The 22,005-nt window shown below is 40.0% G+C and overlaps 3 protein-coding genes across 7 annotated transcripts in view; 2 read left to right on the plus strand and 1 right to left on the minus strand.

Moving 5' to 3' along the window:
• dmxl2 (Dmx-like 2) overlaps positions 1-7,771 on the plus strand; it is a 38,440-nt gene extending 30,669 nt beyond the window's left edge. For 4 of the 5 annotated variants that reach the window (XM_035682368.1, XM_035682364.1, XM_035682369.1 and 1 more), the window contains 11 exons: positions 1,125-1,190; positions 2,062-2,148; positions 2,382-2,503; positions 3,100-3,238; positions 4,476-4,536; positions 4,719-4,846; positions 4,944-5,021; positions 5,144-5,235; positions 5,325-5,377; positions 5,483-5,700; positions 6,907-7,771. In XM_035682368.1, coding sequence (XP_035538261.1) covers positions 1,125-1,190; positions 2,062-2,148; positions 2,382-2,503; positions 3,100-3,238; positions 4,476-4,536; positions 4,719-4,846; positions 4,944-5,021; positions 5,144-5,235; positions 5,325-5,377; positions 5,483-5,700; positions 6,907-7,116 — 1,254 coding nt within the window. In that variant the 3' untranslated portion in view covers positions 7,117-7,771. The remainder of the gene's footprint in view (positions 1-1,124; positions 1,191-2,061; positions 2,149-2,381; positions 2,504-3,099; positions 3,239-4,475; positions 4,537-4,718; positions 4,847-4,943; positions 5,022-5,143; positions 5,236-5,324; positions 5,378-5,482; positions 5,701-6,906) is intronic. The other variant, XM_035682367.1, reaches the window with a different exon arrangement.
• Positions 7,772-8,323: 552 nt separating this feature from the next.
• gldn (gliomedin) lies at positions 8,324-13,646 on the minus strand. The gene is made up of 10 exons (XM_035682370.1): positions 12,826-13,646; positions 12,166-12,217; positions 12,060-12,077; positions 11,827-11,925; positions 11,182-11,283; positions 10,911-11,027; positions 10,491-10,574; positions 10,271-10,396; positions 9,954-10,104; positions 8,324-9,860 (listed from the first exon to the last, which is right to left on the minus strand). The coding sequence occupies exons 1-10, from the start codon at positions 13,366-13,368 to the stop codon at positions 9,395-9,397; spliced, it is 1,758 nt and encodes a 585-aa protein (XP_035538263.1). The 5' UTR covers positions 13,369-13,646; the 3' UTR covers positions 8,324-9,394.
• A 3,632-nt stretch (positions 13,647-17,278) lies between these two features.
• On the plus strand, positions 17,279-20,527 carry LOC118343515 (aromatase). The gene is made up of 9 exons (XM_035682371.1): positions 17,279-17,459; positions 17,560-17,719; positions 17,807-17,961; positions 18,052-18,216; positions 18,373-18,487; positions 18,616-18,724; positions 18,905-19,067; positions 19,352-19,593; positions 20,054-20,527. Exons 1-9 carry the CDS (start codon positions 17,294-17,296, stop codon positions 20,309-20,311), a joined length of 1,533 nt encoding a protein of 510 aa, XP_035538264.1. The 5' UTR covers positions 17,279-17,293; the 3' UTR covers positions 20,312-20,527.
• Positions 20,528-22,005: the final 1,478 nt, after the last annotated feature.

Genomic DNA, 22,005 nt, shown 5'->3' on the forward strand with positions numbered 1-22,005 from the left:
TATTTATGCCAGAATGTTTGCATTTTTTATTTTGTATGTTTTTTTCACTTCCCCTCACACGAGTACTGTATTGGCCCATATAAGACTACATTCTGTTGGAAATTACATTTTAAAAAGTTGGTTTTCCTCACGTTTAACTACTAGAGTCATCTGTAAAACAAAATTACTCTTTTTACTGGCTCGAGTTGCTGCCACTGAACTGTATTGCCAGGATTGACAGATGAAGACGCACTGTGGCTGTGTTGAAAAAAGTGGCATAAAGTAGCACCAGAATATCATGTTAGAAGACAGAAAATAACTTGCATCTAAGAATTGTAACAATGTGTATTTTAAAAGTAGTTTATTTATGAAAATGCCTAAACAAGAATGTCATTTTACAGTATTTTTATTTAAATGTGACAGGTGTCATTTTTTTAATCAAGGACAAAATGTATGGGCCAATTCAGTAGGTATTGTAATTTCACTTGCACAGCATGTCAGCAGTAGGTTACCCATAAGAATGGAAAACAGAATCTACAGATATTATCCACATAGTCTTTTTCATTGCACTTAAGCTTAGAGAGGATGACTTTCTAAATTTACATGTATGTAGGGCAGGCCTTACTCATGTATCTAAATCTATCTCCTCATTGTAACACACAGTTATTGTCATTGCATCACTGCTTTGACTCCTTAGACATCTTTAACTAAAGTACAGGGTAGTCCACTGCCTTCTGGTATATTTAGAACTACTCATTATTATGTAATCACTTTCACGATAGACTGCTACTGTAGCTGCCAGTCCAAAATTAGACAAAAGTCCTAGGGATTATGTTCCCAGATGCTTAGTTTTGTTTATTATTTCAACATTAATTTCAGTCTTTGCTAACTGGAGTTTCTTTAAATTAAACTCTAGCCAATAGTTCATATCCATAGTTCATATCTCCATTCATCCTGCTACATGACTGTAGCTCCGTACTAATAAGATGGACGGAAGTTTATCACCAAGTATACATCAAAGATCCTTGTCAACTTTTACATTTTCTTTTCATTCCATGTTTTATTTTTCTGTGTTTGTGCATGTGTTTGTGTCGTGCCGTGTTGGTGTGTTCTGTGTCTATATTGCTTCTGTGTGTGTTGTGTAGTCTGTAGAGAACCATATGGACCGTTTAAGCCCAAACTGCATAGCAGGAGCTAGCAGTCCCTATAAGGTAGTATCATTTACTGTACCAGCCCAGGCCCTGGCTCTGTCTGTCCGTCTGTCTGTCTGGGAGAGTCACTGCAAAGCCAAGCTTGAAGGAGCAAGTGTGTTAAACTTTTTTTTTTTAATTATTGTGCACCAATTGCACTGGTTTTACAGGTTATGGTTAGAGGTAGCACCAAACTGGGTGCAGCTCTTGATGTCTCTTCCCCAGCTTGGCCTGATAGTGACTGCTCTGGCAATTTTTCTGGCATAAAATCTACTCAAAGCTCTGAGGCTTAGATCTAACGTCTAATCTTTCCCTCTCACTGGGACACCTATGACATCCACTCACATAACCTCACATCTGATCCCTACCAATAACACGTCTCCCTGTGTTTCTCACTCCTTTTTCCTCTCTAGCTGGACTGATTCTGCTGGACCTAAATGCAAAAAACACCCCTTAAGAGAATTTGCACATACAGTAGACCTACTAACTTGCATGCTCACTGTCAGGGCTGCGTGGGGCTTGCTAATTGTGCAGGGTGTTGTTACCGGGGAAACACAGATCAGTAGTTAAAACTGTCAATATTTAATTGTTACATATGATATGATTACTCCTCTGTGTCCTAATGTGGCCGTACTTTGCGCTACCTTAATGTGAAATGGGAATGTTTTTGGAGCAACTTCATGGCCCAAAGCAAGTGTTTTGGAAGTAAATGTTTCTGCCCTACTTGTGATAGATCAAATTAACATAAATAGAATAGGCTTTTAAACACGTTTTTTCAAAATTTTTACTCAGTGGCTCCGGAGCTACTGTAGCTTTAATGTGTCTTGGTCGCAGACTGTATAAATAAAAAGATCTTGACCCTTGATGTGTTGTGTTTTTTGGGATTTTCCAGGTGGAGGCAGATCTGGGCTACCCAGGAGGCAAAGCTAAAATCATTCATAAGGAGTCTGATATAATCATGGCATTTGCTATCAATAAGGTAAGGAGTGCATATGTTTGTGTGTGTGTGTGTGAAAGAGAGGGAGAGAGAGAGAGAGATACAATGACTGGGAAACACTTCATTCTAGTCTAGGCATCCCTTTCTTGGAACCCGCCTCTAAATTAAATTAATACATATCAATTCCTTTCTAGGAAATTAGAGGAAACTGCTGCCAAATCCCCCGTTGATTGTGTCTTTTCTTCCCTCCTTGTCCCTGCTCCCTCCCTTTCCAGGCTAACTCCAATGAGATAGTGTTGGCCTCCACTCATGATGTCCAGGAGGTGGACGTGTCTAGTCTGGTAGCAGTCCAGCCCTTCACCTGGATAGGGGAGGAATTTGATAAGGAGTCCCGCAGGTGAGTTTCTGGGAATTGGTCTGTCCTCAGAGAAACTGTTTTAATTCTCCCTGCTCCTGCACATGCATAATTAAGTTAGTTCGTTTTTATTCTCCAAATATTTCATGCACCTAGATATGAGCTTACAAAACATTGTTTTATCAAACCTCAAGGATTTCAGGTTATTTTACTGTCATTTACAACTCAGTGTTGTAGAAGGAAACTTAGATATAGTTCTTTGTTCTGCTTTAAAAAACAAAATAAAAATGTAATTATATTAAAAGAAAAAGTAATTGCTGAGAAAGAAGCATGTTCTGGTTATACGCATACAAAACCAAAAGAAAAACACCAGTCACAACTAGGGATGTTCCAAGCTGAAATATAATGAAATAATTTAACTTTATCATCCCTACTGGTTTTCCATCATACTGTCATATTTTGGCCAATATGATCTTAAAAGGTCTTAATTAGTTAGTTAATCATTTAACTTGGTAAACCCTGCAGAAACCCTTATAGAATCTGGCTGACCTAAATGTTTTGTGTGTGAATGAGTCTTTGTGCAACATCCATGTATTAAACATCTTCATGATGGCTTATGGTTGTGTTTTGTTTTACAGCTCTGATGACATAGACCATCGTTCTTCTCATACCAACATTGCCCAGGCTAGCTCTGTCCCCTTTGCACCACCACAGATGCAGGTCTCTGCATCCATGCCATGGCTCGGCAGTGGGCAGACCAGCATGGGAGCCAGTGTGGTAAGAGTCTATTCACTACAAACACACATATACACAAACACAGCCAAACCAGGCGGTAATGGGCACGTAGTTCTCAGTAATAGCCTGTAGGGGGAAACTAAGCTCTGTTTTGGAGCTTTTAAACAGTGTAGAATATGTGTCATCACTCTGCAGTATTGTTTCATAACGTGTGTGCTCCTCATTAGATGCTTTACTAAAGTTTATTTAAGTTAACATGGCAGTTAACTACTAGGATTTAATTGTGCAGTCTGTTCGGTCCTGCACATTTTCAGGAGAAGTTTATATTTTTTACTTCTTATCAATGTCGTGCCAAACTGAGCCATGCCGACTAAACAGCTGGCCTGCTGAGTCTATGGAGGCTGATACAGAAAGGTGGTGTGTTTGCATGGCAGAGATGGACGCATATAAACACAGATAGCAGCAGCTCTCACAGCCGGCAACCCAAGGTACAGATTTGCGTCACACTTACACGCAGTCAGGGTTCTCTATGTACCAGCCATGTTGATAAATGCTGAGTGTGATACACTGAGCAAGAAAGGACATTTTCCAACAGTCCTGATAAATTGTCCAACACGTGAATCGAAGTCTAACAAGACATTACTGTTTATAAATACTGTAGGACTGATGAGTCATAACAGAAATATTGGTAAAATAGAAAAACAAAAACGTAATTAGCTTGTTTATGCTGAAACAGAACAGGTTAAACAGTCAACTTTGCATGTGTAGTATGTAGTGTAGTGTAAGTATGTGGGAGGTTTAGTTCAGATGATGTTAAAGCAGATACAATTAGTTGAATTTGTTCAATGTGTAAGAGTGTAATTCAGCAATATTCAAATTCTTATGGTGATTAAATGTTTGGTGTACAGAAGAGAACAGTTTTTTATATTAAAATAAGACAAACCTCCAACATATTTGCTTGTCAATTTAAAGCTCCAGTGTGTAACATTTAGGAGGAGCTATTGGTAGAAATAGGATGCAATGTTATGCATAAGTATGTTTCCATTAGTGTATAATCACCTGAAACTAAGAATAGTTTTGTTTTTAGAATGAGCCATTTTTATCTGCAGCTCTTCTTCTAAGAAGGGCGCCATGTTTAACTGCCATGTTTGTTAATGATGAGCCTCATTTTCAGGTTTCCCACAAAATATATGTGAACATTTTGTTTTACCTAAAAACTATAATTCATCCTCTGGACATCATGCATTATGAAATTGATGTTTTTGTTGATGTTTTTCAGATTATGAAGAGGAATCTAAATAACGTGAAGAGAATGACATCCCATCCCATTTATCAGTATTGTAAGTGACTACATTGTAGCATGTGTATAGTTTTCAGCTGTATACAATTTAATTATCATCACGTTTTGGCTAATTTCTCCTTATCTGCTTTCTCTCTCTCTCTTCCCCTCTGTCTGTCCGTCTTTCTGTCCTTGTCCCTATTTCTCTCTATGTGTGTGTGTGTGTGTGTGTGCATGTGTCAGACATGACGGGGGCTCAGGACGGTAGTGTGAGAATGTTTGAATGGAACAGACCTCAACAGCTCATTTGCTTCAGACAAGCAGGCAACGCCAGAGTCACTCGGCTCTATTTCAACTCCCAGGGCAATAAGGTACACACACACACACACACACACACACACATTTCTCAACACCTATGTTTTGGCTACTTGGTGTGATTGTTCTTATTGCTCTGTACTCTTCTTCCAGTGTGGTGTTGCTGACGGAGAGGGCTTCCTCAGTCTCTGGCAGGTCAACCAGACATCTTCCAACCCCAAACCATACCTGGTGAGGACACCTCCCACCTTCCTCGTGTCCTTAAGCACACACATATGCATCTGTAGACAAAAAAGAAAATATCTGTCATTAAAATGAATATGTGTGTTGGTTTTTATTTCTGTTCTCAACAGAGTTGGCAGTGCCACACTAAGACCTGCGGTGATTTTGCCTTCATCACGTCCTCCAGCCTCATCGCCACGGCCGGACAGTCCAATGATAACAGGTTGGTATCTGCACTCAGGAAGAGCACTATTAAACCAACACTAATCTTTCTAACTGACTAATATTATCCCCGGTTTACTTTTCCCACAGAAATGTTTGCCTGTGGGACACTCTGATTTCACCTAGCAATACCATGGTCCATGGTAAGATATCCCAAGTGTTTCAAACAAACATATTTAATGATTTTCCCCTGTCTATCAAGATGTTTTGTGATCTGATTCCACATTTCTTCCCACCCACCCCTTCAGCGTTCCCCTGTCATGAGAACGGGGCCACTGTGCTACAGTATGCTCCTAAGCAGCAGTTGCTGATCACTGGAGGCAGAAAGGGCTTTGTGTGCGTGTTTGACATCCGCCAGAGGCAGCTGCTCCACACTTTCCAGGCCCATGACTCAGCCATCAAGGCCCTCGCACTGGATGCCTTCGAGGACTTCTTTGTTACTGGCTCTGCAGAGGGCAACATGAAGGTGATTTCTGCTCCATCACTCAATCATAGACCTGCAAAAACATGTTTTTTACAGTATTACTGTTCATTCTATGTACGGTACCACTCCTATCTAATACCAACATATAATCTAGCAGTTCAATTCTCATCTCTTTGGAGTCACACGTGACTTCAAGTTTAACGTGAATGAGATAGAGACCATGTAGCCCTAATGGATCATCATGCTACATATCACAGTCCTGAGCAGGCAGAGGTATATGAGCTGTGCAGCTGTGGGCAAAAGATAATGTACAGATCACTCTGACTCAGACTGATTTAACAATGGTTCTGCTTTAACCACATTAAATGTTATTTCTGGTGCAGATTTATTTGCTATTTTCTAATCTATTTTTGACAGCGCCAAATTAAAATTTCCCTTTTAAGCATCATCCCATTATTTCAGTTTTTATTTTTCTCTTGCTGATAAAACCACCAAGTGGAAGCAGAGTGACATTGTGCCAGAAACAAATTCTGAGACATGTATTCTCAGTGCAACATTTTCCATCACATTACCACTGGTTATGGTGAGACATTTCTCAGCTTGACACCACTAGTTATTAATTGGATGCTGTTTTATAAAAAACTATCAATCAAACTTTATTTGTGTAGCACCTTTCATACAGTTTAGTGCAGTTCAAAGTGCTTCACAGATGATTGACAAGACAATAATGAGACAGAATGGAATAAAAAAAAAAAAATGAGGTAGATTTAAAAAATATTTTATATAAATGATAAAAATGACAATGAAGAAATACAATTTCTTATTTTTTACAGGTATAGCAATAGTATTTAATAACAATGAAATTCACAAAGGAAATACAAAAAGGTAACTGAGTAAAAACTGGTAGATAATGTCTAAAATCCATTCCTAGTTAAAGCCAGGCTGAAGAGGTAGGTCTTGAGTTTACATGACTGTGAAGTGCAAGAAAACTGACAAGCAACCAACCAACTTAAAAACAAGTGTAATGGGTTCTCTCCTTCAGGTGTTATGTGTTCTCTCACGCAGACTTGTTTTGTACAAAATCATTTTTACACCACTTTGTGAAAGTGTCAAAGAAAATTGAATTTGGCCCTTGACAATTGCAGTGGCAGACTCATGATGAAAATAATTAGGCTGGTGTGAAAAGGGAAAAAACATTTTTCATAACACCTGTTCCATCCTCTCTCCCTCTGTTTTCTCTATTTCCAGGTGTGGAAGTTAGCCGGTCACGGGCTCATGCACTCCTTTAGCACCGAGCATGCCAAGCAATCCATCTTCCGCAACATCGGTGCCGGTGTCATGCAGGTGGAGACGCGGCCTGGTAACCGCATCTTCACCTGCGGAGCAGACGGCACCCTGAAGATGAGGGTCCTCCCTGACCGCTACAATATACCCAGCAGCTTGGTCGACATCCTGTAACGCCTACTTCCACTTCTGAGTGTCCAAAGAGGAAAGAGACAGCAAGAAAAAACACAAAAAGCTTATGTAACACTCGCTAGGCATTAATAGTGTATGGGGAAGAGTTAGTCAAAAGATCACCATGCTTTTGGCATCTTTCAGAGTGTGCAGTGTTCATGGGTTTACACTTGATGTAAATCATATCCAGAATGAGAAACGGAGCTGCAAATATTTTTTTTTTTCCCAAAGGCTGAAAGCAAAGTTACAAGCAAAAGGTATCATACTTGATTTTAAAGCTAGATTTATTGTAATTTTATTGAAGAATCTCTACTCTTAGAGTGTGTCCATAGGGAAGCTATGCATGTCCTGTTCTCGTTACGCGGTGCAATCACAGGTCTATTGATAGTGCTCTGTAAAAGTGCTCAAGCAAAAATTTTAAAAGTGTGTAACTGTTGTCATTTTGTGCCCACAGCTGAAATCTCTTAGCATCTACTGTAACCAGCACTGTGGTTTGTTATTAAGTCAGTGGTTTCCAGTGTGAATCGAGTTGTTGGAATCTGCATTTTTGTTTTAATGGTTTTGCCCCCCTGCCTTTTTGCCCGGCTTTTCTCAGCCCTTATGGAAGAGTTGATGGTGCATTGCTCCTATAGTGACACCCCCACCCCCCCCACCCCCACCCCTTCAACTCCCCTTTTCACTGGCTGTCCATCACTCACACTGGCCTCTCCTGGTTTGGGCTAGACCCGGCCCTGATTGGCCCACGAGTGTGTTTTCACTCTGCTGTGTTTGCCCTCTGTACGCCTGCCCGCCCACCTGCCCTCAAATGCCTGTTTGTGTGGCAGACTCACTGCTAGAACATTCCTGTTTGGAAGTTGATGTGTTTTATCCCTGTGATTTCAATGTTTCCATCTGTCTGGTCCAAACTTGAACGCCCACCCACCCATAGCAGAAACACAAAGGTTCACTTCTGGTTTTGCACAAGATATTCTTGAATTTGTTTTTGTTTTTTTAAATTAATTTAAATTATTTATATGTTTGTGTTTGTTTGGTTGACCATTCCTTTGTAAAACTATTTAACTTATTGCCTTTTATTTTAGGAATGTAAGGGGTTTTACTGTATCTGACTGGGAGATGTGCAACACAGTCTACTGTATGTAAGTGTGTGTTACCTCGCTAGTTGTTTTTACTGTTTTCATTCAATAAGGAATAGGTATTTGCACTCAAATTCTGGAGACACTAAAAGTTTATTTCAAATGAATAGGTTATTGAAGAAGAAACTGTTATATACAAATGAATGTCTGGCTTTATTTGGCCTCGTAGTAAAACGTTTGAAATAGTTTTAATATATAAATGATATAAATATATATATATATATGAAATACCACAACAGCTTGTACAAACATGAAAGCATTTCTTTATTTTTGGTTTGTATCATACCAGCTGGATTAGTTGTAACTTTTGTTAAGTGTATGTATGGTATTTATTAAAGAGATTTGTGTTTCTCTCCCTCTTTCTGCCCACTATGTGTACTGTATGTATCTTAACTGTTTTACCGATGGTCCTACTGATGTCTGGTGTGTATGTGTGTGTGCATGTAATAATTCAAAAGAAGCCAATATCATGGGTAGACGCTTTCTAGGGCACTGGAGCCTGGAGGTGTGTGAGAGAACAGGTCATGGTCAGAGTTTTACCTTTGTAAAGTGAATAAATTCTTTTTATTTCATCAGGGTGATTTGGCACTGTTTTTTTGTTTTTGTTTTTTTTTCTGTCAAGAGGAAGAGCGACCAGGCACCATGCTGCTTCATCACAAAGGCAGGTGGACTGAGTACAGAATATCCCGGGGGGGGTGGATAACATGTACATCTATATAAAAATACATAAAAGATCATTGTCATGCAAATACACTAAATAATGTAATAACACAAACGGCCACGGAGTTATAAGTTCAAGTTGTACAAATTGTCAACTGATCGAAAATGCCAAAAAGTTTTCACGCCATTAGTAAGTTCAAAATCTCACATGTACATTGCAAATGGGATATAAACACAGCAGTATATGTTTTTGACGATATCAATAATTATTCACTAAAACTGATTTCCTTCAGTGAAACGGTGACTTTTAACAACCAATTACACCTTCATCTGACAGGAATATTCTACAAGTTGACACTGTGATGTATAGATCTCTCTTAAAAGTCTAAATATGATTCCAAAGATAGGGTGAATAGTTGGTAGTCGTCATGAGGCCCTCTGTCCCGACTATGCAACAGTCAGCATGTCATGTTCAAACAATATGTTTGTCACTCATCAGAGATGAAGTGCACTACATAGAGCCTGACATAGCTGTGGTCCCACACATACAGATGTCTGTCCTTCGGGCTGTAGGAGAGCATTGCCAGCACTCCACCTGGAGATCTCAGGTCGAAGGTCACATTGACCGGCTTTCCCTTCAGTAGGTCAAAAGCAAAGGTGACTCTGGTGTCTTTGGTGTCGGTGACATACAGGACACCACAGGCAATGAAGGCATTGCCGGCCTTGGTGCGGGGGTAGGTGGTGTTTATGTAGGACGTGATAGAGAAGGTCTTCTGATCCAGCTGGGCCACCATGATGCTCTCATCTACACTGGAGGCAAAGATCAGCCACAAGCTGTTCTCATCTGCTGCCAGTTTAAAGTAGGTCTTGGAGTTGTGGAGCAGGTAGGCGAAGTTGTGGTACAAAGCGTTGTCTATGGTGAGAGTGTGAAGCCTCTTGGTTTGAAAGTGAAATCTATGAACAAACAAGCAAGTTGTTAACGATAGGGAATTTGAACAAATGCAAACAAAAGCATTTAATTCTGCATCACTTTGTCTGTTAGCTTACTTGGCAATGCTGGAAGTACCAGCGATGTGATAATAGAAAGAACCATTGTGAACAGTGTGGCCACAGCCCTGGTAGAACTTTCTAACATCCACATTGTCACTGCTGCTGTTCTGGTAGGAAGCAATGCTTTTATACTCCTTAACCATACGACCTGGGGGAGAACAAGCAAATGTTCACAAACTGATAAAAAAAAATTATGTAGCACTTTTTAGTCTAATATGCCTGTATTGCTTTGAGGCACAGAGCCTTGACATTGGTTTCAGATTCAAATCTTTTCTGTCAGTGTCCATGCTGATGGTACTCTGTAACAAACCTACCAGAAAAGTGTTCTGCCACCCATATGCGCTCATCGTCCAGCCGAGCTGTGTCTTTCATCCACGTTCCAAATGTGCTTTCCATCTTTGTCACATTCCTGGGGTTGATCAGAGACTTGATCAGGCATTCTGAGGGGGAACAAAACAACAGAGATCTTAGATGCTTACATATTAACCACACAGCACATATTGTGCATGTAGACACACTTCTTTGAAAACTCACCGTTCTTCTTCACAGGCTTCTCGTGTAGTTTTGCAGCCTCCTTTGCCAATGAGGTTTCATCATTTGGAATTGCGTGTAACAGCCCTGGAAACAATTTCAACTTATGTGTGTGTGTAATAGACAAAACAATCTCACTACAAGGTCCATGTAGTAGCTGTTCTGGAGCTTTCAATCCCAGTTTTTATGGAATTGTAGCTAGATGTTCAAACTTTCTGAAGCCTTTAAGGACTGCTCAGAACAATGGAAATGTCAACATACTTTTCTATGACAACAGGAAAAACTCATCTCCTGAGGAAGATCGTGTGATATGATCGAAAGCTCCAGAACAGCAATACACAAACCTTGTGGTTGAGGTAAGGTCAAACATAAACTTTCCATCTCAGCTGCAGAGTTTGATATAGGTCAGCAAAGGCCTCTTACCCAGGGTGTGAGCAGACTGCAGGTTGGCTCTGTGGTGTCTTGTTCTGGGAGGCCCTTGAGGTCCAGGAGGTCCAGGAGGGCCCATGAGTCCAGGAGGACCAGGAGGTCCAGGAGGACCTGTCCAAAAAAGAGAGAACAACATTCAAAAAAAAAAAAAAGTATTTATTCTGAGGATGCCTAAGATCTGGGCATTTTAAAAGAAGCTTTTGCTATTTTTTATATTTTTTATCTCCAGTTTAATTTTAAACTAAGAGGTTAAAGTTCTACTTGCCCTCAATAATGACATCATTGGATGGTTGTCCCTTCTCTCCAGGCAGACCAGGCTCTCCTCGATCTCCTTTTTCACCCGGGTCTCCTTTGTCACCTGGTGGCCCTGTGGAGGACATTATGCAAAATAGCTAATCCGAGATTGCATTCATAAACTCAATATACTTTGCCCTATTGTCAAAACCATGAATTATTCCATTGAGTTGCTCCGGTGAATCATCCCATCCACTGTGGAGGAGAAAAGAGTGAAGTGGGAGAATATTTCCGGTCCATTTTAACTGAGGCCCAAAACCACAGAAATGAATAATATTATCGGAGAATGTGAGAGAAAGACAGCTGTTTCAACCTCTTCAGTCATTTATGAATAACAAGTAGAATCCATTGTGAATAAAATCTGACGTCATGATGATACAGATATAGATCAGGAAACTGAGTGTGTTGGTATGTTCTGACTTTGTGTCTATGTGTGTTCTTTGTGTGTGTGTGCATTATTTTATGTGACATTGTGTGCTTTGTGTTGTATTTTTAACCCCAGGTTAGACTCTCAACCCTTTGACTGTTACATTGTACCAGTAGTTTTTCACTAAAGTGGCCAGCATTGCCCGGGGTATTAATAAAAATGGATGGTAGAGCCTCACTATTTCCTTACCTTTTTTTCCTCTTTTCCCATCAGCCCCAGGCAGTCCATTCACTCCTGGGATGCCATCAGTCCCATTGTGGCCAGGCATACCGTCAGCACCCGGCAAACCTACAGTAGCACAAAAAATCTTCACCATGGGCTGAGTGGAAAACACATTTGAGCAAAGATATGGGTCACTAAACAACAAAGGAGACATACAGTATGGCTAGATTTTAAATTAAGGGGATTATGGGTTCACTTACCAGGCGGTCCTGGGGGTCCTGCAACAGAAGGTTTGAGGATGTGAGAGAATTACAAATAATATTTTGGACATAAGTAGGTAGTTTTAAGTATATGTTTAAGACGTACCGGCTATGCAGACTCCCTTGGTGCTGTTGCAAATGTCGATCAACAATTTGATCTTAAGAAAAAATATCAAAGTTTAGCAACAGGGGCAGACTAAATAAGCAAAAATAGACTGTGGGGTAAAACTTACAATGCAAGTAAAAGTATAAATGTATGTATGTTTTAATATACATTATTTTATAGGATTATTATTACTCATGCTAAACATTTAACTAGCTGGTCAATGTATCATATTAACATTAACACAGTAACTATAGCTACCGATTAAATGTGAAGTAAAATGTATAATATTTCCCTCTGAAATGTAGTGGAGTAAGAGCAAAGAAGTAGCCCAGAATGGAAATACTCAAGTACATCTACAAGGTACAAGGTGTCTTTTTGTGTCTGTTTTACTTAAAGGCCTAGAGATTATCTAATAATGCAGGAAGACCCCCTATTTTATTATTTCAGTTTGCATTGCTAGTGGACATAAACTGGACTTGGAACCTTTAGGCCCCCTGATGATCACAGGCCCCAAGACCATTCCCAATTTTAACCAGCTTTAGTCAGCCATAACAAAATAATACAGATAATATAGTGTGTACAGTATTTATAAATCTGCACGCCCTCACTCTTTCTCCCTCATATACAGTCAGATACACCAGTATAGACCTCTCAACTCACCGGGACCATGGAGTAAGTCATCATCATCATCATGTCATCCTGCACATGTGCCTTGTGGTAACTCTGACTGTGTCGGTGTTTGTGTTTCATTTCATGCTTCATCCTCTTTTCTGTCTCCTCTCCCACCTCCTGGCTGACCTCCTGCTCATGGACCTCCTGTCCCTCCTCCTGATGAAGCTCATGGAGCAGCTCCTTCTCCAGCTCTTCACTTCTCTTATTCCTGGAGTTCTGGTATTGGTATTGGTATTGCGGATGTTCCCCCACGGTCGCCTGTATCCCCGCCGCTTGTCTTGGAACCTCCTGGAAAAACTCCACCACCGAGCTCTGCTGCACCTCTGTTAGCTTTGCCTCTGTCTGCTCTAGCAAGGAACGTTGATGATTCTGCTGGACCAAGAGGACCAGAAGGCCCACAGAGTTCATCAACGCCACAACACACGTCCCATACAGCACCATCCGCTGAAGGAGAGTCATGCTGGGAGTCGGGATCCACATGGTTACCACTTCTGCTCCTCTTTTCTGAGAGTCACCCACCAGCCTCGGCATTCACAGGGGAAAATACAATACCAGTACAGCAGTGAATATAAAAGACAAGTCAAACAGACAAGTCTTATAACCTTGTAGCTGAAGATGCCGCCACCAAAAATCAAATCAAACCTCCCAAAGCCAAACTAATCCAACAGGAAGGAAGTCCTCTGTTGAAATTCAAGGTCCTGTCCAGATTATTTCAAAGCTCCAAACAGAGTTCAGTCAGCTTCAGCATCTGTGCTCCACCCGGGTGGTCTATCTGAAGGCAAACTGATAAATACAGTGCTTGTTGTGTTGTTCGCCAAGTGGAGAAGGGGTTGTGTGTGTGTAGGTGTGTGTGTGTGTGTGTGTGTGTGTGTGTGTATGTGCCCATACAAACCAGTAATGTAGGAGTGGGCATTACACAATCTTCTGGGCTTGTCTGGGAAGAAACCCCCGCCTGTTCAGTCACCTGATTTATATTCAGCACAACCCATTCTACTGCACCGCCGTGGGCAGACTGACATCACACATACACACACACACACACAGAGGCATGCACATATGTATGATGTACGCACGGAAGCACTCACATACATAACAAATGAAGGCATGCATTACACCAGACAAACTGACTGGTCATTTATTTTTACATACATACATTATTATTATTATTATTATTATTATTATTATTCCAGAACCAGTATTGAATGAGAAGAAAATACATGACATCAAAATGCATTAACATCATTATAGTTTGAGTTGGTTGGTTGGTTAGCCCCCTCTTACCCAACTCCTGTATCCTCCCTTCATTTCTTCCCCTCAGCGCTGGTCCTTGTCACATCCTCGCAGCTTCCATCCACCAATTGCAACGGTGACCCATTTCCTTTGCTTTGATTTGGGCCAGAAAAGTGACATTTCACCAGAAAAATGACAGTCCAGCCAAAAACACATCAGCTCCAGGGACTGGAAGCATTCTTCACTGTTACAGGGATATTGTATACTTCTTCTTTTGACTTAGTGTAGGTGTAGCTGGCCTATTTTCTGCAATCATCCCCAGTAATTACGTCAATAACAATACAGTGTGTTTCCATAAGTCAGTAAACTGACCTCTCTGGTGATTCATGTAGCTGACCTACTGTACATGCTCTTGCAGCCATGTTAAGGCCCATATAACTGTGGCATACACACAAACAGGAAGAGGTAGAAAGAGAGAGAAACTAGACATACAACATTACAGTTTGATTCAGATCCTGAGATCTGTTATGTTGGCTCCTGCCTGAGGCTGTAGGTCACTGACAGCCAGTCTTTGGATAACTTGAATTGCTCCAGCAGATGCATCGAGGTCGTTCCTTTGTTGTCTCTCATTCACCACTCTTTGTCCGTTAATGTGAACCATGTGGTTTAAATACGTTGGCATGCCCACAAACTCTTTTCCATCTCTGGTCTTCATTGACCTTCTCTGGTTCTGTGTCCTCCTTCCTGAGGTGCAGCTGCTACGAAAGCAGGCTTATCTCTCTTCTTACCTCAGGGCTGAGACATCCATGTCTGTCTAACTGCTCCAGGCCAAGGACAGCCAGATGACCTGACGTATCTTTTTATATACTTTATCCTCCCACCCATCTCTTTTCTCTGTTTCCAAGAAACATTCTTCCTTGAAGTTTCACAAGTTTAAAATATGTATTATTACTTGAATGCCACAATTCAGCAAAGTCATTGAGAAAAAATAATAATAATAAAATCTGAAAATTGCACACAAAAGAAAATCAAACAAAGTCAATATATAAAATAATTTAAAAAGTGAAAAAAAAAGTTATTAAACATCTAAAACAACCTGAATTTAAATTAAACACAATGACGGACAAATCTTGTTGAGGAAAGTCTCAGTAAGTAAGTATGGTGTAGTGATGGAACAGACACTAAAGCTACACTCTCTATGGCTTGTTCTCTGTCTTGGGAGGTGGTTGGGGAGTGAGTTTATCTTCCAGCTGTGTTCATATCTCTTTGCCAACTCAGCAATCTTTAAATCTGAATTGTGAGATCAATTTCTCAAGGTTGTTCAGGTTGGTCGCACAGTATAAAGCATACAGTCTGAATCCACTCACTTTTCTTCTAGTCATACCTCTCTGTGTCATAATCATACTTTCTGTTTTACTACATACTCTCTTCCCACTGCTGTGAGAATGCATGTGAAAAAAATGCTAAAAAGATATTAGCAGGGTAATCATGTAAAAGTGAAAGGTAAAAGAGGAGTTTATACATTCTGTTCAGACATCATGCACAGGCTGACATTTAACTCAGTTTATTCAGCTTTCTATTAATCTTGTTTGTTGACTTGTAAACAACTCCCTACATATGTTGTGGAGACAAAGATGTAGTTGACCACAAAACAGAGCCCAGAGAAAAGGTTACATTAATTTCTGTTTTCGGGAGAGACGGTGGGTTGTCTCGGCTTAATCATGCAGAACAATCTAGGGCTAAGCCATCATACAGGGCATCGTTATCAAGGCAAGCGCCTCAGCACACAGTCAGTCATTTGAACAATTCACATTCTTGGACTCGGATGTGGGCGGTAAGTGAATTCACAGTCTTCTATACAGAATGAGCAAATGGAACGACGGCAGAGATAGAGTCAAACAGCACTGGCTTTGTCACAAATTGCAAAATAAAATAAAATGAATCAACTTGGACATAGAAGTAAGCAGAGGTAGGAACACAGTTCACAGAGCTCATATATCATAGAAGGCAATATGCAATAGAGGATAAAAGGCTGGCTTAAAACAACTGTTAAGTTTAACAAACAGTAAAAATGAGATTGTAATAATTTTTTATTTTTTTTACACACACTAGTTTGGAATTAAATATTAGTTGGTTAATAAAAGTTAGTACATGTTGACGTTACGCAGATGTGTCTGTCACAAACAAGTTACATAAATACAGTAAATTAGGACACAGCTGCTGAGTCTGTACACAAATAATAAGGTTTGATGAAAACAAAAATAATCAAAAAAAGTGGTAAAACTGCTACACATGTAGACATGATGGTCTAAAAGCTGGTCTAAGAGCTTCCTCAACTTCTGTTAAGGAAAACTGCTGCATTAGTTTACACAAATTCTTTATCTTTCTTTTTCTTGGCCTGAAATAGTCAGATTTAATTGTCTTGGGTCTAAAAAATATGATAGCTATTTAAAAACTCTGTTATGCATAACTTCAAATTATAGAATAATTGAAATTCAGGTGGCACAACATCCTGGCTTTAATTGTAGCTACAGCCCTGGGTGAGTAAGGTGCTACAGAACTTGTTTTATGATCACAGTCATCTCATAAGAGTTAGTGTATATGATGCAGTCACAGTTAATCTAAAGATCTGGTTTAATGCCTCACAGCTCTGCTTCTCCATCTACTGGTAGTCTAATGGAGGAATCTGGGAGGAATCACAAATACTATAAATTCTAAATGATCATTTTATTCCAGCTTTCCCTTGTCTGTCTTCCTTACAAAAGGAAATACAACTCATGTGTGGATGTTTCTGGAAAAAAACTTAGAATTTAATTTTGCAAGACAGATAAAGCTTTAACAATAATAACAACAATAACAGACCTTCCCATATTCTCAGAGGCCAGATGTTCTTTTGTAGGCTTTCCAATCAGATTATTTTGATGTTCAAAGGAGGAGCAAAACTTGCTTTTCATCACTAAAATGTCAAATAACCCAACTCCAACTCCAACATGTACTCACTGAACTAAGTCCTGTACTCTCAAGAGCACAGGCACTAATACAACCCTTCAAGGTTACAAGTGTATTGTTTACCATTTTTCTCCTCTGTTGTGGCTTTTGCTTTGCCCTGACGTGGCTTGTAACCAGCTCAGACTGCATATAAAGAGAAAGCCCTGATTGTTGAGGCAGCTCACTCGGAGGCTTTTGGTTATTTTACATGGATCTGATCTCTGCTTGTGAACGGGCGATGACTCCTGTAGGTTTGGACACCATAGTGGCAGACCTGGTCTCCATGTCCCCAAATGCCACTGCAGTGGGATCACCAGGCATCTCAGTGGCAACCAGAACCCTAATACTGCTTGTCTGTCTGCTGCTGGTTGCCTGGAGCCAGACAGACAAGAATACTGTACCAGGTAGGTTGCTGTTTCTGTCTTTGTGCTGGTGTCGGTTCTCATACTATTTTAACCTCATCACTGAATTTGCACTGAAATACTTCTTGATTTACCACAACAGGTCCTTCTTTTTGTCTGGGTTTGGGGCCACTTCTGTCATACCTGAGATTCATCTGGACTGGTATAGGCACAGCCAGCAACTACTACAACAACAAGTATGGAGACATTGTCAGAGTCTGGATCAACGGAGAGGAGACCCTCATACTCAGCAGGTTGGTTATGTCTGTTAATCCTGATGAATAAAGTTACCAAGCAGTCAATCCAAATGTAAATGCATCATTTGTAGTTTCATTTTTCTTTACCAAAAGGGCCTCAGCTGTGCACCATGTACTGAAGAATGGACATTATACTTCACGTTTTGGGAGCAAGCAGGGACTCAGCTGCATGGGCATGTATGAGAGAGGCATCATATTTAACAACAATGTAACTCTGTGGAAACAGATACGCACCTATTTCTCCAAAGGTAACATTTTAACCGGATTCATCACGTTATCCAGTTGATTTCAGATGCTTAATATTTGACAGTCAAAAACATTTTTATATTCTGTTTCAGCCCTGACAGGTCCGGGCTTGCAGCAGACAGTGGAGGTTTGTGTCTCCTCCACACAGACTCACCTGGACGACCTGGACAAGTTGGATAATGTGGATATCCTCAGTTTGCTGCGCTGCACAGTGGTCGACATCTCCAACAGACTCTTCCTCGGTGTACCTGTCAATGGTGAGTAGGCATGCATTGGAATTTCCCCATTGTGGGGCAAATAAAGGAGTATCTTATCTTATTAATCTCTCTTGTATTATTTATAAACATGTGTATGGGTCAGTTAAGATACAGAGAATTTATCTTCCTACTGTGTTGTGTTAACCATGTGTCCAGAGAAAGAGCTGCTGCTGAAGATTCAGAAGTATTTTGACACATGGCAGACTGTGCTGATCAAACCAGACATTTATTTCAAGTTCGACTGGATTCACCAGAGGCATAAGACAGCAGCGTGAGTCACCCACTTTATCATTCATATTATCAGGCTTCTTCATTCATATACCCACCTTTAGGGTTTTTGGCTAAGTATTAGTAAGTACTATTTTAATAATCAGGTATTAAATGTCTGTTATCTCACAGCCAGGAGTTGCAAGATGCCATAGAGAGTCTTGTAGAACAGAAGAAGAGAGATATGGAGCAGGCAGATAAACTGGACATCAACTTCACTGCAGAGCTCATATTTGCACAGGTTTGTCTGAGAACTGAATCGCCTCCATTTCTTTCTCAAATTTCAAAGAAAAGCCCATTTTGTCCTTTTTTCCATTCTTCAAGCCCTTTTAGCAACCCAAATGTCAGAAATCCGCTGGTGAAATGCATTTTTTTCTGCCAAGTAGCACCATTCAACTTATTCACATTTATGTGTTTTCAGAACCATGGCAAACTGTCTGCTGAGAATGTGAGGCAGTGTGTGTTGGAGATGGTGATTGCAGCACCAGACACTCTGTCTGTCAGCCTCTTCTTTATGCTGCTGCTCCTCAAACAGAATCCAGACGTGGAGCTGCAGCTGCTGCAGGAGATAGACACTGTTGTAGGTAGGTAGCAGGGAGAATCAAAACCTAAAGACACTGTCATTGTTAAATAGCATAGCAGAGATTACGTGCTATCAAACAAGATTTAAAAGCTAGATTTAAACAATTTACACAGCAAAAAAAAATGCATTTTAACACACACATTATGTCTTAAACCAAACACTGTGCATGTAAGCAAAATGCTCTACATTGCCACTTTATTAGGTACAGTACACCTAGGTCAAACTAATGCAGTCCTGCAATATAAACGTTACAATGTTACAAACTGTTTTTTTATTGTCTCATAGGTGAAAGACAGCTTCAGAAAGGGGACCTTCAGAGGTTGCAGGTGCTGGAGAGCTTCGTCAACGAATGCCTGCGCTTCCACCCTGTGGTGGATTTCACCATGCGTCGAGCCCTGTCTGACGACATCATAGATGGCTACAGGGTACCGAAGGGCACAAATATCATTCTGAATACCGGCCACATGCACCGGACAGAGTTTTTCCTCAAACCCAATGAATTTAATCTGGACAACTTTGAAAAAAATGTAAGTAGATGTATATTTTTTTTGCCAAGTTTCAGGGTCTATTTGTAATTGTGGGACTCAAAACTAAGAGTTAAGATAACTAACTAGTGAGTAAATCTACTTTTAAAGACCCTGAAAGCCTGTTTTCTTATTCAGCTTCTTACTATAAGCAGTGAGAACCTCAAAACACTACATTTTCTGCCAAAGTTAGAACAATTTTGGATATTTCCCCTCAGATTCCTGCATATCTTTTCTCACTGGTTTAAAGTGATAAATTGAGGCCACTGTCAATAAAATCTGATCAAACCACACCAAAACAGTCCTAATTAAGCAGATTAGATTTCTGAGTGTCAAATCTTTAATAAAAAAAACCTAAGCAAGTTTTCTGTTGTTTTTTTTTGTCGTGAATAATTATAGACAAACTCTTTCCAGGGGCTTTAACTACCTCACTCATCACTCCTCTGCCCTTCTCCTCCTTCAGGCTCCTCGCCGCTACTTCCAGCCATTCGGTTCAGGCCCTCGCGCCTGTGTTGGTAAGCACATCGCCATGGTGATGATGAAGTCCATCCTGGTGACGTTGCTCTCCCAGTACTCTGTTTGTCCTCATAAGGGCTTGACCCTCGACTGCCTCCCACAGACCAACAACCTCTCCCAGCAGCCTGTAGAGCATCAGCAGGAGGCTGAACATCTCAGCATGAGATTCTTATCCAGACAGAGAGGTAGCTGGAAAACACTCTGAGACCTTTGTTTTCTTCATTTGTATCTATACATTTATAAGGAATATATACTTATATACTATATGATCTTCATTACTTCATTTATATTATTGACTGTACAAAGCTAGTTTTATATTTTCTATGTATTAAAATTGTATTTCTACTTGAACTATTATGCATTATGTGAAATGTAAGTTTAGACATGCTATTACTGAAGTAAATGTAAATTATTGTGCCAATGTTGTGTGCGGTTGTCATCTCTTTTTTGGGTATTTTCTCTTTTTTTCTGAATGTAATAACTTATATTTAAATTAGAAACTGACCCTTAGTGTTAAAATCTCTGTTCTCATTTAAAAAAATGCCCTAAACCAACACACTTCCTAAATCCAACTCCAAGTGTTAATTATTTTAGTTTTACTTTTAATTTAAGGAACACGTTATTGTGCTTTTAAGTGCTTTTCATGTACAAAAGGTGCTATATAAATAAAGTGTATTTAAATTATTAAAACACAGAATGTTATGAAAAGTGCATTTCAAATTGTGTTTATTAAGAGTAAAAACTCCAGCCATATACATGAGCAGGAATAATGTATCCATATTAGATAGAAAGAATGGAAAAAAACATATTGCTCACATTTTCTTCTTTTTGTATGTGGAAAGATTGGTCAGGAGAGGGCACTGCAGCACATAACACACTGATGCAATCCTCAGAACCGCCAAATATAGCAGCCAGTCTGTTCATTATGTTCAATTGCTCTGCCTCTGGGCAAACGTGGCAATACATTTCACACACAGATGTTTCAATTTGAATTGCTTCCACTCTCGAAACACAAGGACCACTCAGAGGATTATGCTGAAAGACCACGGGAGCTCTACTCGCTCCCGCTCCTCGATGTTTGTCTGATTGTGGGTTTGAAAGGAACAGAGTCGGAGGTATTGAGGAAGAGAAAATACACATGTAGAGAAGGTTTTAAGCTGTGCGGTGCAGTAGATCAAGAGATGTCAACCATCAGCTGTTTATCAGGGATGCAAGAGTGAAACATCTAAAATAAGACTCTCAATCTCAATGTCGCTGACATACAACCACCTAGGAGCTGCTTGTGCTGATTATAGAGAAATAAGGAGAGTCAGGAAAAACACAACAACACAAGTGCTTGATAGGCTAATCAATATCTGCAACCATTGCAACACCTAAGCAACAAGTTCACTTGCTGTGTGTGTAATTGTTTGTGTGTTTGTCATATTAATGTGTTTTTGTTTCTCTCAAATGTTCTTTTTTAAGTGCTATCTGTGGGCTCTGGTATGTGCATGTATATAGCACTGTGTGTGTGTGTGTGTGTGTGTGTGTGTGTGTTTTTTTTCTTGTTTGTGTGTGTGTGTTCCTTGCAGGTGTTGTGGGACTTAGCGAATTAATCATTATATTCTCATTAACCTCATTTCTGTCCTCCATCAGAATGGAAATCATGCCTCATACACCACAGTTGCACTGACTGAAATTCGTTAGATATATCTTTAAAGCTATAATATGTAACGTTTCCTCATTAAAATGCCTATAAACACTAAATGTTGTATATTTTGTTGAGTTGTGCTTGTACATTGTCCCAAATGTTTATGTTTCCAACAACATTCAAATCAAGAAAAATCTAAAGAATTTTATTCAGGTAACGGTGCATTTCACCGGTTGCCTGCCAATGGCGTCATATCCCCTTTGCACATG

This window comes from Morone saxatilis, unplaced genomic scaffold (assembly GCF_004916995.1).
Source record: "Morone saxatilis isolate NCDOM2014 unplaced genomic scaffold, NCSU_SB_2.0 Contig11, whole genome shotgun sequence".
In the NCBI taxonomy this organism is placed as follows: Eukaryota; Metazoa; Chordata; class Actinopteri; family Moronidae; genus Morone; species Morone saxatilis.